General features: G+C 47.5%; 1 protein-coding gene across 2 annotated transcripts in view; it reads right to left on the minus strand.

The window, feature by feature from the left end:
* Positions 1–9,504, minus strand: part of RDM1 (RAD52 motif containing 1) — a 257,044-nt gene extending 247,540 nt beyond the window's left edge. The window contains exon 1 of one of the 2 annotated variants that reach the window (XM_086923782.1): positions 9,338–9,504. In XM_086923782.1, coding sequence (XP_086779908.1) covers positions 9,338–9,442 — 105 coding nt within the window. In that variant the 5' untranslated portion in view covers positions 9,443–9,504. The remainder of the gene's footprint in view (positions 1–9,337) is intronic. The other variant, XM_086923783.1, reaches the window with a different exon arrangement.
* Between the last annotated feature and the right edge of the window lie 5,113 nt (positions 9,505–14,617).

Consider the following 14,617-nt stretch of genomic DNA (forward strand, 5'->3'; position numbering starts at 1 on the left):
GAATGAACTCGAATTGGCTGAGAAGGAAAGGACAGGTAAGACGACTAAGGTCCCCCAATCTGGCCATTTATAGGGGAACTGTATGTCAATGGCACCTTATTTCTGTTCATCAGAGACGAACGCCAACGTCTAGATTGACCCCCAATGCCCAGATTGCCCCACCCCCTTTTGCACCCAAGCGCGAGCGCCCGAAGCATCCCCGCCCCATTTGATAGACCCCAGCTGCTGTCCCGGATATAAACATGATGACCATGAGTAACTGTCGTCCCTCGAGAAAACCCTGTTTTACCTGACTCTCGATGATGGCACCCCCGCCCTGTTTGAAAAGGTTAGCCAGCCTTGAAGGGAAATGCTCCGAAATGTTGAATATGATGAAATGCACAGTTGATGGGAATCTTATTTATCCTCACTTGAGTTATAAATAGGACGATGAATAAACTTGGCATGAACTCAGTAGGAATGCCGACATATGCACTGCTTGGTAATAGACCTCTGACTGTGACCGATGAGCGTATCTCCCAAATGCGTAGGATTGAGGGAGGAATTCACATGCATAGATGTCTTCTTCTGCCAGTTCTCTAAAAAACTTGTTTTGTACCTATTCAAAGATTCACGATCACCGGAGGAGAAGGGTCGGACGTGACGTACAGCCTGGCTGCAGATCTTGGGACACGTGTGACCTCGACCAAAGGTGGAGCTGCAGAGCCACTAGATACGGGACGAGACAGCAATTCCAAACGTGGAAAATGAAACTTGACGGGCTGCCCTGAAGCCCTCCGCCTGCTAACCCACGTGTGCCTGGAGTCTCCGTCCCCCTTCTTTGGGCCCGATTGATGGGCCTGCCTGCTTGTTATGCTTTGCTCCCTTGGTCCCTTTTGTGTGTCCCAGGAACCCTGACCCAACTCCACTCTCTCTCCTATCGACTATTTGAACCACACACACCCTCTTTTTTTTTGCCAAAAGGAAGAACTGCATTCAAATGGGAATAGGGTGTTGCCACGGAAATATAGGTACCGAGCATAAGGCGCCGCCAAACGGATTGTTTAGGGAACAGGACTGTGGTCTAACAGCAGAGGACTGACCGCACCCTGCAACGTGTAAGGATAAATCCGAGCTGGACCTATAGCTCCACCGCCGGTGCTCAACAGCGCCAACAAAGGACACGGACTAGAGCCTACCAGTGATGGCTCACTGCTAAAAAGACACTGTGACGAAGAGATCTTGTGTATTGAACTGAATTCCACCCTCAACTACTTGGTCAAAATGTTCATTGGTCACATTTTTAAGTCAGAAACATTTATGCTATGTAGTGCTTTGAAACGATAGGAACTTGACAAATGCAATCTCCTATGTGCTGCATTCTGCCAAACACATCAACTGTCCATGATTATATGCCATATGTTAGTATTGACAAATGCTAATTCTTCGACCGCACCTGTTTATATGTACCCTCATCGATTACGAAAATGAACTTTGCTATGTAAAAAGGGGCGACTGTAGAAAATTAGAAATATTGATGTACATAAGCAACGTTCATTTCCCTTTTCCCACTCCTCTCCCTGCGCGCACCATGAATACCGTAAAGCATTGACTGCATCCCTCTGCCAGCAAAGGCCTGTACCCATGTGTACATGACAGCCATTTTAGGCACCCTGGCCTTTTGCCCGCCTAAGATTAGAATCACCGGCTTCCCTTCTGCGTGTATTTGAAACCCCCCCCCTCTCTCTCTCACATGCATAAACCATGAAACCCTCTCCCTCTGCGCGACCCTGCCCTGAAAGGCAGCCCTTCTGCTTGACCCACGCAAACCCCCCCCCATTCCCTCTTGAAGAGGCATCCTTCGCCTTAGCTGACATAGCCCTCCCCAGCTGCACCTGACTGCCCCCGCTCTCTCATGTACGGGTCATAAGATCTCTCTCTCTCTATGCGACTCTGTCCCTGTGTCCACCCTGGCTCCCCCTCCCTTCTCCTCACATGGGCAAGTCATAAACCTTCTTCTTCTGCAAGACCCTGTCCTTGGGAGTCACGGCCGCGCCTGACCAGCACCTCCTCTCCTTTCATGAATAACCCCTCTGTTAGTAAACCCTCCCTCCGCGATTGACTGTCCACACATGTCTGAGGTCATCGCCTAAGCCAGGAGATGCTGTTTACTGCTTATTGTATGGAGTCACTCCTCTTCAAAGGACCCACTATTGATCCTGGCCACCCCACCCCCTGGGCCATGATCAGGCGCACACATCCTAAACAGTTGACGGAACACTCAGCTGCGTGATTGCCCTCCCCTCTTATCAGCAGGTCAAGGGTCCCTATTGTGAACACATGTGGGGTAGGATTGACACGAGGATTATGGGGATGTCTTTTCCTTGTTTCACAATATCGTGATTGTAATGCCAAGTGTTTTGTAAAGTATAAAAGACGGAGTCTCAGCTCACTTGTTAGAGCACCTCCTGAAAGACACTGTGTTTCGTGTCCGAAATGACAGGCTCTCCTCATGAGAAATAAACTCTGTTCTTGATTCCTGCTTCCAGCACCCGTCTCTTTATTTGGTAATTATTCAGAATGGAAACTAAGAGGCGTCTTGCGCCAGCAGCCTGGGCATCGATAGTAATGCGGGCTCCTGTTTCACAGAGGGGGGCATGAAAAGGAAGAGGATGACATGTGGCTCGGGTCTGATGCAATTATGCGAGGCAGCCTGGTTGGGGAGTGCAGGCGGGAGGGGGGGTTCGGGGGGGGGAGCCTGGGGGAGGGAAGCCAGAGGGAGGCTGATGCCTTTGATGTGATACCAGGGGAGAGTAGAGATGCGAGTCATGGCCTGTGGCCGTGAAAAGTTAATTGAATAATTAGGGGAGGAGAACTGGCAGAGGCTGGCCGAGCGCACGCTGAGGAAGCCTGTGGGAGGGAGGCTGATGCCTTTCATGTGGGGAAATGCGCGTGCTTGTGGTCATGTGATTCACGTGAACTGTTGAAAATCCGCTTTTTGGGAGCCTTGGGTTTAAGTCTTGGTTTGACGGCATTAGACTTGCATATTCATTCCTTGCAGAAAGGAATAGGCGAGACCTATAAAGAACTGGTGGATAGAATGCAGAAAAATTTCATACATTTACCCCAGTACAGAGATCTAGGCCAAAATCCATAGTTTTTTGCTCACCAAGCCATTCCAGTTTGGACCCAGCCATACGCAAATCAGTCTTGATGCGGCACCCAATGGGGACAGTCCCGACCGAACTGCCAGGCCAGGTCCTCCCTGGACTGATAACAAGCATCCTAGGACCCGTTTTGGGCTTTCAGCCCTCATCAGCCTTGATAGCTTGATTCCAATGTCATGGAGAGCATAGGACCCGCGTCTGGGCATACCCGTCCCACTCGGGTGACAAAAGCAAAAAGAATAACTGATGGGCAGAATGTAGAACAATGTCATACATTCACCCCAGTACAGAGATCTGGGCCTAAATCCATTGTTTTTTTGCTCACCATGCCATTCCAGTTTCCTCTTCTGCCCCATCACGTCTCCTACCCTGTCCGTTCTCCTGCCCCGTCCCTTCTCCTGCCCCGTCCCTTCTCCTGCCCCGTCCCTTCTCCTGCCCCGTCCCTTCTCCTGCCCCGTCCCTTCTCCTGCCCCGTCCCTTCTCCTGCCCCGTCCCTTCTCTTGCCCCGTCCCTTCTCCTGCCCCGTCCCTTCTCCTGGCCCGTCCCTTCTCCTGGCCCGTCACCACTCCTGCCCCGTCACCACTCCTGCCCCGTCACCACTCCTGCCCCGTCACCACTCCGGCCTAATCACCTCTCCTGCCTAATCACCTCTCCTTTCCTGTTGCCTCTCCTGGCCCGTCACTGCTCCTGGCTAGTCACTGCCCCTGCCCCGTCACTTTTCCTGCCCCATCACCGCTCCTGCCCCATCACTTCTCCTGTCTCATCACTTCTCCTGCCCCGTTCACTGCTCCTATCCGTACACTGCCCTTATCCGTTCACTGCTCCTGCTCGGTTACCGCTCCTGCTCATGACTAATCACCGCTCCTGCCCCGTCACTTCTCCTTTCCCGTAACCTCTCCTTTCCTGTCGCCTCTCCTGTCCCGTCACTGCTCTTGCCCAGTCACCGCTCCTGCCCAGTCAATTCTCCTGCCCCTTTACTTCTCCAGCCCCGTCACTTCTCCGGCCCCGTCACTTCTCCGGCCCCGTCACTTCTCCGGCCCCGTCACTTCTCCGGCCCCGTCACTTCTCCGGCCCCGTCACTTCTCCGGCCCCGTCACTTCTCCGGCCCCGTCACTTCTCCGGCCCCGTCACTGCTCCTGCCTTGTCACTTCTCCTGCCCGTTACTTCTCCTGCCCGGTCACCTCTCTTGCCCCATCACCTCTCCTTTCCTGTCGCTTCTTCTGTCCCGTCACTGCTCCTGCTCAGTTCACTCTGTGTAGAACATTGACAATTTACACAAGGGGGCAAGTTCCCCACAGTTTTCTGTTTGGGGAAAGCTCCTCTTATGCCCTCCTCTTTCTTGAGCTCACCCATGTGCTTCTCCCAATTACTTCCCCACAAGCGGCCTCCGTGTTGCTTTCCACCAATCCTTGAATTGCTTTTTCTCCTTCCTTTCCACTCTTGCTTTTGTGTCCCCTTCAGCTCTCTCCATCTGTTGCTCCGGCGTCCCTACTGTCTTGCTGCGGTGCCCCCCACCCTCCTGTTCACTTACAAAAAAAACACACCTTTGCACATGCATTTTTTTAGTTACCTGGTACAACTTCCTTCAGTAATAAAAAGGTTTTTAAAGCAAAACGTAATTTTGTAGGGGCTCACATGTATGGTGCATGCGCCTATAAATTTACACAGGTGGCCATGTCGAAGGCTTTCGTATTATTATTTTTTTACTTTAGCCACCCTGCATTGAATCACTGATGCTGTGAAGCGTTGCTGAAAACCATTGCCATTTATAATGGCTCATACAGGCGAGACCTAACGGCTTTGTCTGACACATGATATGCAAAAAGTCAGGCAGCGGGCGGGCGCCTTGTCATTCCAAAGGGGATAATCATCCTCAATCGGAATGACCATGGGCCTGCCCACAGTCTGTGAGAGCTCCGAAAGGGGCTGCTGCAGCCTTTGGAGCTTAACAGAGAAGTGCGAGCCGCCCCTGGGTCACCACACAAGCTGAATGAAAAAGTTATTGTTTTAATAAAGTACAACTATTCTTGCCGTCCCGGGATGCTTCTTTGAAAGAAAGAAGTAGGGGAACAGACTGAAATATTTTTTTTAAGTAGGGGCACGCCGTGCCCTTCAGCCCCGCCCACTTCTACCACTGTTCACATCAACTAAAGCCCATGGAGGAAGCGCTCACGATAATAATGGAGGAAGCGCTCACGATAATAATAGAGGAAGCGCTCACGATAATAATAGAGGAAGCGCTCACGATAATAATAGAGGAAGCGCTCACGATAATAATAGAGGAAGCGCTCACGATAATAATAGAGGAAGCGCTCGCGATAATAATAGGAGGAGCGAGTTTATACCCGGCTCTGTACTCAGTCAAAAATAACGCTTCCAAGCACCGACCTGCCTTTTGGCTGCGAGGGATTAACAAACAAGGACTGCCGTGTGGCGAGGAGGGGACAGGTGCTGCAGACACAAACAACCATGAGCAAGAAGCCAAGAAAAAATAGTCCCTGAAAACGAACACAAAAGCGAAAACATACCAGTAATTGGCAGGCGCTCAGTGGGAGGAAACAATACACAAAAAAGGAGGGGCAAAGAGGAAACATTAACCAATAGCAAGTAAGCATTTTTGAAGGCCATTCAAAGCGACAGAAAAAGGCAATGTTTGGGCTGTAAACCCACATAGTGGGTACAGCATGTCTCAAAGAGACAGCGCATACAATTCTGCCTTTAAAAAAACACCAATCTGTATGAAGTTACACATACACAAGACTTTGAAAGCACCACATAAATGTCAACAATTCAGGCACTACAATTTGTCTCTTTTTGCAATGAACACCTTTTTTATTTCAAATTCTATTTCTCAGGTCTTCAACCCAAGGACTGTTCCAACCAGTTTTCAATTTCACTAATCTGTCCGTTTCAAAAATGCTATTCCTCTTCCCAAAAACTTTTTGACAATTTGACCTCTTTATTCTGTGACAAGATCTAGAGATCAAGGACACTCATTACTGTATTTCCCAGTTTTGGGTTTCATCCTGTCTCGTGCAGAACAATTACAAGCTTTTGCCCTTTTAGTCACTCATACAACACATCTTCCAATGATTAAGGAAGAGGAGATGGTTTGCTCCTTGATAAACTATCTAAAGTCAGCTTTTCAAAGGATGTATGTCAGTCAGAAAAATAACTCTGGTGCACCCGCTTTTATCTTCATCTTTGAAAATAGCTTTCATCTTTCACTGTCACTAGTGGATAGGAGGAAGCGATCACCAACCCCTTTTAGAGAAGCCAAACTTGGGCCTTAAGGAAGAAGGTAACTGTAGGTTAGTTTTTTTCTTTTGCCTGCAGGTGTTGTAATGTACCTTTAACTAATGCACTCTCCCTACAGAGGTTCTCTCCTTGCTGCTCAGCCTGTGATGAGGTCAGAGAGAATGTTGATTGTGTTTGTATTGGAAGAGTGAGTCAGTTGGTGTGGATGGGCTGAGCAGTGGAGAGCCTGCTCCTGGTGGGGCCCTTTAATGGATCTAACTTACATCTGGTCACCTGTAACTATGAAGAGATCTTGAGAATAAAGTAGAGATCTTATTATCTACATCACCTGGTCTACGCATCATTCTTCTTTGTAACAGCAGACACTGAAATTGGTGAGAAATTCTGGCTCATCAACTTTCTAAACATCTTGAGGAGCAACAGTTACCACTCCTCTCCCTACTCCGCCAGCCCCGCCCGAGACACTGAAGTATAAAGAAAAAATAAAATGATAACAATAGTTATTTTATTTTTCCTTTTTTTCAGTGGGTTGACAACGCTCATCTGCCTTAGCAGAGGAGCGGCCACTGTAATTTGTTATTACCCTTCTTGCGTCCGTTATCTACAAGCTTCAAGGAGTTCAGAATACAGCAGCTTCAATTGTCTCGAAGTTCCCTAGCTTTTGTTACTTCCTCTATTTAGGACGCACGCCATCTTGGCTTAAGAAAAATACAGGACCATTCGTTTTTAGGAACTTTCCTAAAATTCATTCATTTTATTGATTATCTTCATATCATTTCTCATATTAGCTCAGTGCCAAGATGTCAAAGGGTGTTAGTGTCCCTTTGTAGGTAACAAACTCATATTTGCATATGGCGGTGTCAACTAAAATAAAATGCGAAAATGATGAGACCCACTCTAGTAGAGTTTCTTTAGGGTCAGGGAGAAGAGGGGAAAAGGCAACAAACAATATAAAGTAACTCCCTCGTGACCTATCTGTTGTATCATACGATTCAGACTCTGAATTCAAACATGGGCAAAACCAAAATTCTAAAACATATACATTTTACTTTCTGACTTTCTTTTACTTTACTGTTTTTTCATTGATACTGTTTTTTTAAACGTCATTGTTTTCAACATAAACCTTTTTCAAAAATACATATTTATAATCTCCTCAGAGATCTACAATACAAAACTCGTTTTCCACATTACAATCTCATCACTTCTAGGTAGAGAACTAACGCAACCAAACCACTCATTCACACATACATATCTTTTATACTCCATACATACCACATTCACAACTCAATCTATCTGTACAAGTTAACACATTTGATTGATTTTCGTCTATGACCCTATTCAGGGCTACTACATTCAGTAGGATTTTACAAGGACTTGGTCAGCGCGTTTCGGTGGCATCCAGCAGCAATAGGAGCCACCTTAATCAGGACCTGCCAGATATAAAAACTTGTTTTCTACACCCTGGGATTTCCTGCAAGAATGTGTATAAAAAATACACAGATTGAAGGGAACACAGGTACGATGTGTTCCCTCCAAAAGGGCATCGTGATTATAATACTTGGCCCTTTTGTATGCATAACAAAGTAGGGGCAAGAGAATTACAGAAATGTCACTATCACTGTGGAGATATACTCACGGGTGATTCTTGGTAGAAGGTGGCACTGGTACATCAAGTTGCGAGTGTTGAGTACCTAATAATGTTAGCAATTGGTAACTGGTCCAATCAATGTCTTTTGAATTGATAGATCATGGGCATCTAACTTATTGTAAATATTTTTTATAAACATTCTTGCATGAAATCCCAGGGTGTAGAGAACAAATTATTTATATGTGGCGGGTCCTGATGAAGGTGGCTCCTATTGTTGCTGAACACGACCGAAACACGTTGACCAAGTCCTTGTAAAATCCTACTGAATGTAGTAGCCCTGAATAGGGTCATAGACGAAAATCAATCAAACGTGTTAACAGGTTGAGTTGTGAATGGGATATGTATGGAGTATAAAAGATCTGTATATGTGAATGATTGGTTTGGTTGTGTTAGTTCTCTACCTGGGAGTGAAGAGATTGTAATGTGGGAAACACATTTTGTATTGTAGATCTTTGAGGAGATTATAGATATGTATTTTTGATAAAGTTTTATGTTGAAAACGATGATTAAAAAAAAAAAAGGAGTATCAATGAAAAAACAGTAAAATAAAAGAAAGTCAGAAAGTAAATTGTATAGGTTTTTGAATTTTGGTTTTGCCCATGTTTGAATTCAGAGTCTGAATCGTATGATACAACAGATAGGTCACGAGGGAGTTACTTTATAGTGTCAGCTAAAATAAAGCCATTTTTGGTGTTAAAAATTGTGTCTCCGTCTGTTAGCGTGCAAGAAAAACAATAGCTATCATTACAATTAAGTAGTTATGATTCCAGAATGAGAAGATGCTCAAATAAACTCCTCCTGCTATATGTATATTAAATAATATTTATAATTGTCCTTAAAACGCTTTCAGAAGGGGGTTTTTTGCATATAGATTTGCAACAGTTGGCTAGTTTTTGGGTTGAAGATACTGGCCTCAGTTTAGGCTTGAACTTCTACAGCTTTGAGCTGGGACTCGGTCTCAAGATCTGGCAACTCGGTTCGGATCTAGAGGTGCCTCCGTCTGGGATATAGGCAAGCATGTTGCATGCTCAGGCTTGTAGTTTCGCTTTTAAATCGCTTTTAAAACTTTAACAGAAGCTCAAAAACAGTCAGCAGCAATGCGTTGCTGGCTAAAAAGTCGGGGCTAGTTAAAAGAAGTTGTCATACACGAAACGTGACTCTTGGCAGCAACTAACTCGTAACCTAAATATAAAGATAACAGGGACACAAAATACCTCAAAATGCAGCAGTGTTGTTTTCTCTCCATGTGCCTTTCTCATTTCTACATATTTGCGCCATTACTTACATACGTTTCTTCCTCTGACAGACAAGCAGTAATATTCCACACAAACAGAGTTTTATTGTTGTCGGTGGGCACTTTGAACTCTATGATCTCTGCAGAGATGTCCATTGCCAGAGCGCGCGAGCAGCACAAGCAGCAAAACTCCTGTATCACGCGCCAACAAGCCACCAGGCAGTGACTACTGAAAGAACAAGCTCGAAATCCTCAAAAAAGATTTCCCAACACACTTGGCCTCTCTACAACCGCGCCCACCTAACGTAAGCGACTGGTAAAAAAGAAACACAATTTCATTGCACCCGTGCGAGCCTTACGTCAACAAGCACTGGTAAAGCCAAAAGATACGAGCGTGTAGGAAATCTATTGATGTTGTTACTGTTTTTGCTATGTTGCACAAAGGCGCGGCTGCCGTTGTTCAACATTGCCGAAAGGAATGAAAATAAAGAGCTATGACGCTGTCAGCGGTGGCCCCATCATAGCGCTTTCTATTCATTTACTTGCAGCCATGTTGCATTGTGTCAGCGCGGCTATGCCACACAGCAAAACAAACATCAACAAAAGTAAACAGATCTCGTAGAGGCGAAACCTACTGACTTTACCATTTATTTTTAAAAGTGGCAGAGTGTTGATCCGATTCCCCACTCAATAAAGCAAATAAGCATTTCGACCCCCGCATACGATTGCAGAGATCTCATTTTATAGGTATTGATAGCTGTGGACTTGACATTTAAACGCCATAACCACCAATCAATGAGTGCTTTCCCTGCTGTGCTTCCGGATTTGTGGAAGGAGGAGGAACTCTGCAAGCATATGTGCTGCAACATATGCTGCAGCAGAAACTGAGGGTTACCCCAATAAATACTCCACACGTTGTTGCTGTCTAAACTCTGTTTATTTACGTTATACCCTACCTAGAGAGAGCCGAGCCGATCTGCGGTTTCTGTCGGCTTTCGCTCCTCTAATGCACGCAGCGCACGCAGCCCAATATGGCCGCCAGCACGTCACGTCATGACGTGACGTGCGACGACTAGAACGCTGAACCACATATCTCCCCTTTTTCCAAACAATGCAACTGTTAACTCACAGTCCGCCGTCCATGTCAAAATCTCGAAACCTTGCCGGTATCACCACCGCTCTTCCCCTTCGGGTCAGCCTCACCGGATTGGACAGAGTCTCCCTTTCTTGAGTCTCTATGCCCGCTCCTCCATCGCCTAGCGCAGCCGCGCTTTCATCTCGTCTCCTCATGTCTCCTTCCCTCTCAGCTCTCTGGCTGCTGTCATCAGTTCTCTCTTCCTGTTGTTCTCCTCTTCTCCAGTCCAGTTCCACCTCAGCTTGTTCCTGCTCCACGTTTCTTTCCTCCATGTCTTCTAGGTCTGCTCCGCCTTGGTCTCATCTTAGGACTCTGTTACATCTTGCCATGCGATCCTGGGACCACAAGTTTCCATCACTTAGCAGAGCCGCTCTGCCTCGCACTTCCTTGACCTGCATAGGCTTACTGTATTTACTGTCTCCTTTTCTTTGTAGCGTGGCCAACTTTACTCGCACCCATTCTCCCTTTTTCAGATCTGTCTCTTTCACGTTTTTTCGGTTGTTGTAGTGTCTCGAGTAAATGGCTTGTGCTTTTTCCAAGTTGGCTCGCACCACTGCCGGGGGCCACTCGCTCATTATGTTTTTTTCCTTCCTTACTCGGTTGTCCCGAGTGAATGGTTCGCGACCCCTCAAAATCTGGAAGGGACTATATCCTGTCCCTGTGGGGGTGATTCTGTACGCCCACACCATGTGCCATATCTCCCTTTCCCAGTCTTTGTTGTTGGAGATAGCTGCCTGGACCGATCCCATCACCACTCTGTTAAATCGCTCTTCTAGTCCATTTCCGGCAGGATGGTAGATGGACGTGTGTTTGGCTGGAATGCCATTCCTCTGCATGAAGTTGTTCCACTTCTCTGATCTGAATTGGGGGCCATTGTCGCTTAGGATGGACTTTGGGATACCTTCCCTCACAAAGGTGTCAGACAAGAATTTTATGATGGTCTCTGTGTCCATCGCCTCGTCTACTTTCAACTCTGGCCATTTCGAGTACCTATCCATGAGGACGCACACGTATTTTTGGACTCTGTGTACATCCAGGATCGGGCCCAGGATGTCCACTGACAACTCCTCCCACGGATTCTGCGGGGGGTCAAATTTTCCTATAGCCAGGCGTAGTGGTTTGAGTGTTTTATCTGCCCCTTGGCACTGTGAGCAGTCCCTGACATGTCTCTCGGCCCTTACATCCATTCCTGGCCACCAGTAGTTTTGCTTGGTCCTCAGCTTCATTTTTCCTAACCCCAAATGTCCTTCGTAAAGCATGTTTAATAACTTGGGGATGATGTCTGCCGGGGGGATGACCTTCTCCCCCCTGTACACAAACACTCCTTGGTCGTCCATCGACAACTCCTCCCTTATTTCATAGAATGGTTTGAGGTCCTCACGGGTCTGTCTTTTGTCTGGCCATCCCTTTGTGATGTATGTTTTCACTTCCTTTATAGTCTGGTCTTCATCATACGCTTTTCCCACTCTTGATTACTTATTACTCTTTCCTGGTCTTCCGTGAGTGCTACCAATTCTTCTATTCCTGCTTGGTCTTCCCCTCTCTGTTCCATGGCCGCAGCTCTACTCAGATAGTCCGCCACTCTGTTCCTACTGCCTGGGATGTAATCAACATCATATCTGAATTCTAGCAGTTTTAGGGTCATTTTGGAGATCCTGGGCGTTGCATTTGCATGTCCGCTGGATGTTAGCACTTTCAGTAGGGGCTTATGATCCGTTTTCAATTGGAACCGTGTGCCCCATAGGAACTGCCTGAATCTGGTCATTGCCCACACGACTGCCAGCATTTCTTTTTCTATCACACTGTATTTCTTTTCCGTTTCGCTCAGTGTACGGGATGCGAAGCTGAGTGTCTTCATCCTTCCTTGACCTCGGTCTTGCATCAAGACAGCTCCCAGCCCCTTGTCACAGGCATCGGTGGTAAGCACTGTCTTACCCTGGGGGTCATATCCTTGGAGTGGTACTGCTCCTGCTACCTCTTTCTTGATGACTTCAAATTCACTTTGCGCTTCCTCCGTCCAGCGGAACTCAGTGCTGTCTCTCGTCAGCTGCCTCATGTGATGTGTCTTGGAGGCGAAGTGCTGCACAAACTTGCTATAATATTCTGACATGCCCAAAAATGACCTGACTTCCTCTTTGTTGGTGGGCGGTGGCGCTTCACACATTGCCTTCACATTCTCTGCTTTCGGGGTCACCCCTCGTACCCCTATTTCGTGCCCTAGGTAGGTCACCGACTCCATTCCTATCCTGCACTTGGTCCATTCTGCTGTGAGGCCCTTGCCCTCTAGGATTTTCAGTACCTTGCTGAGTTTCACATCATGATCTGGTCTGTCTCGCCCCATTACCAGGATGTCGTCCTGAAAGTATTGGACGCCATCCGTGTCTTTAAACAGTTGGTGCATCAGCTTCTAGAACACCGCAGCCGCCGAGGCTAGCTCAAACGGCATGCGGCGGAACTGATAGCACCCAAATGGGGTGATGAACGATATTAATTTGCGGCTCTCAGGGTGTAGTGCAATCTGGTGGTAGGCAGAGGTCAAGTCTATAGTGGAGTACCACTTGATTCCCCTGGTTCTGGCCAGCATTTCCTCGATTCTAGGCAAGGGGAATTTCTCCACCACGATATTCTTGTTCAATTCGCGTAGGTCAACACACAGCCTGACCTTCCCGCTTGGTTTCATAACTACCACCAAGGGCGCCAGCCATTCCGCGCACGTGATAGGTTCGATGATCCCTTTCTTTTCTAAGTCCTGCAGTTCTTCCTGTACTGCTTCTCTCACTGCCAAAGGCACATTTCTCACTTTGTGGGCGACTGGTATGGCATCCTCCTTCAGGATTATCTTGTGTGAGAATTTTTCCATTCTTCCTACTGTGCCTCCGAATACTTTGGGGTACTCACTTTTCCATTTGTCAAGATCTGGCCAGGTTTCCAGTTCGGTGAGTAGTATTTGTTCTTTTCCCCCAGGATCCAACTTGATGCCCAGGTCGCCTTGGTCCAGCCATCCTAGAACCGAGGGTCCTCTCTCCGATATGTAGAGCTTGCAGAAAGCGGAACGGCCTCTAAACTCAAATTTTAATGGTCTGAATCCTGCCATGGGTATGCGGTCCCCATTATATGTGACTGGGCGGATATCCAGCTTCTCCAGTTCTGGGCCTAGGTGTGGTGCAAAGCTCTCCTCCCACACCACTCTCTGGACGATGGTGTAGGGTGAACACATGTCGGCCACCATGCTTATCAGCACTCCCCCTATCGACATTTCCAGAACTGGTTTCGAAGTTCTTCTACCATCCACGCTCAACACTTGGTCATCCACGCTCAACACTTGATCATAAATGCAGAGTACCGTGACGACGTCCTCCTCTGTGCCTTCATCCTGTTCCTCGCTTTCTTGGCCGATGTATTTTACCATGCTTTTAGAAGCCTTCCTCCGGCATACCTTCTCATAGTGGCCCACGATGCCGCAGTACAAACATTTGGCGCGGAACGCAGGGCATTTCCTGTCATGTGCCTCATGGGACCAGCTCCCACATCTGTAGCATGACTTCTTGTTGCTCCCCGCCTGTTTACCTGGAGGGCCCGGGTTGCCTTGCCATTTGTAGTGTCCCTTCGTCGACGACCCCTTGTGCTTGTTGTCTTTGCAGGGCTCTTCTTCGTCGACTTTGTTTACCATGGTGCTGGGCGCCATTTCCTTTTTCGTCACCTCCGCACACCTGCGCACCAACTCTACCCTCTTGACTATCACCATCACTTCCTTCAGCTTGGTGTCCCCGCTGGCCCACAGCTTGTCCTGCACCGCTGTGCACGTGGTGTGCATTACCACCTGATCCTTGATGAATTCTTCTTCCCATGCGTCATATTTGCATGTGGACGCTAGTTTCTTCAGGGCCGCCACGTATTCCTCTACTGTTTCACCTGGGCATTGTTTCCTTTGCTGGAAATTGAACCGGTCTGCCGATACACACACTGCCGGCCTTTAGTGTTCGTTCAGGTCATCAATGGCGTGGGCATACACATCGTCGTCCGTGCTTCCTCTTTGTTTAGGCACCAGGCTCTTGTCAATTCTGAGTCCTTCCGGCCCTAGGTTGAGTAATAGAATGTGTTTTTTCCTCTTGGGGTTGAACTGCTCTTCGTTTTCGTCCTCTAAGACCCCTATGCAATTGTCAATGTACTCTCTCCAGTCCTTCCACTTCATCAGT

Source organism: Lissotriton vulgaris, chromosome 5 (genome assembly GCF_964263255.1).
Source record: "Lissotriton vulgaris chromosome 5, aLisVul1.2, whole genome shotgun sequence".
Lineage (NCBI taxonomy): Eukaryota > Metazoa > Chordata > Amphibia > Caudata > Salamandridae > Lissotriton > Lissotriton vulgaris.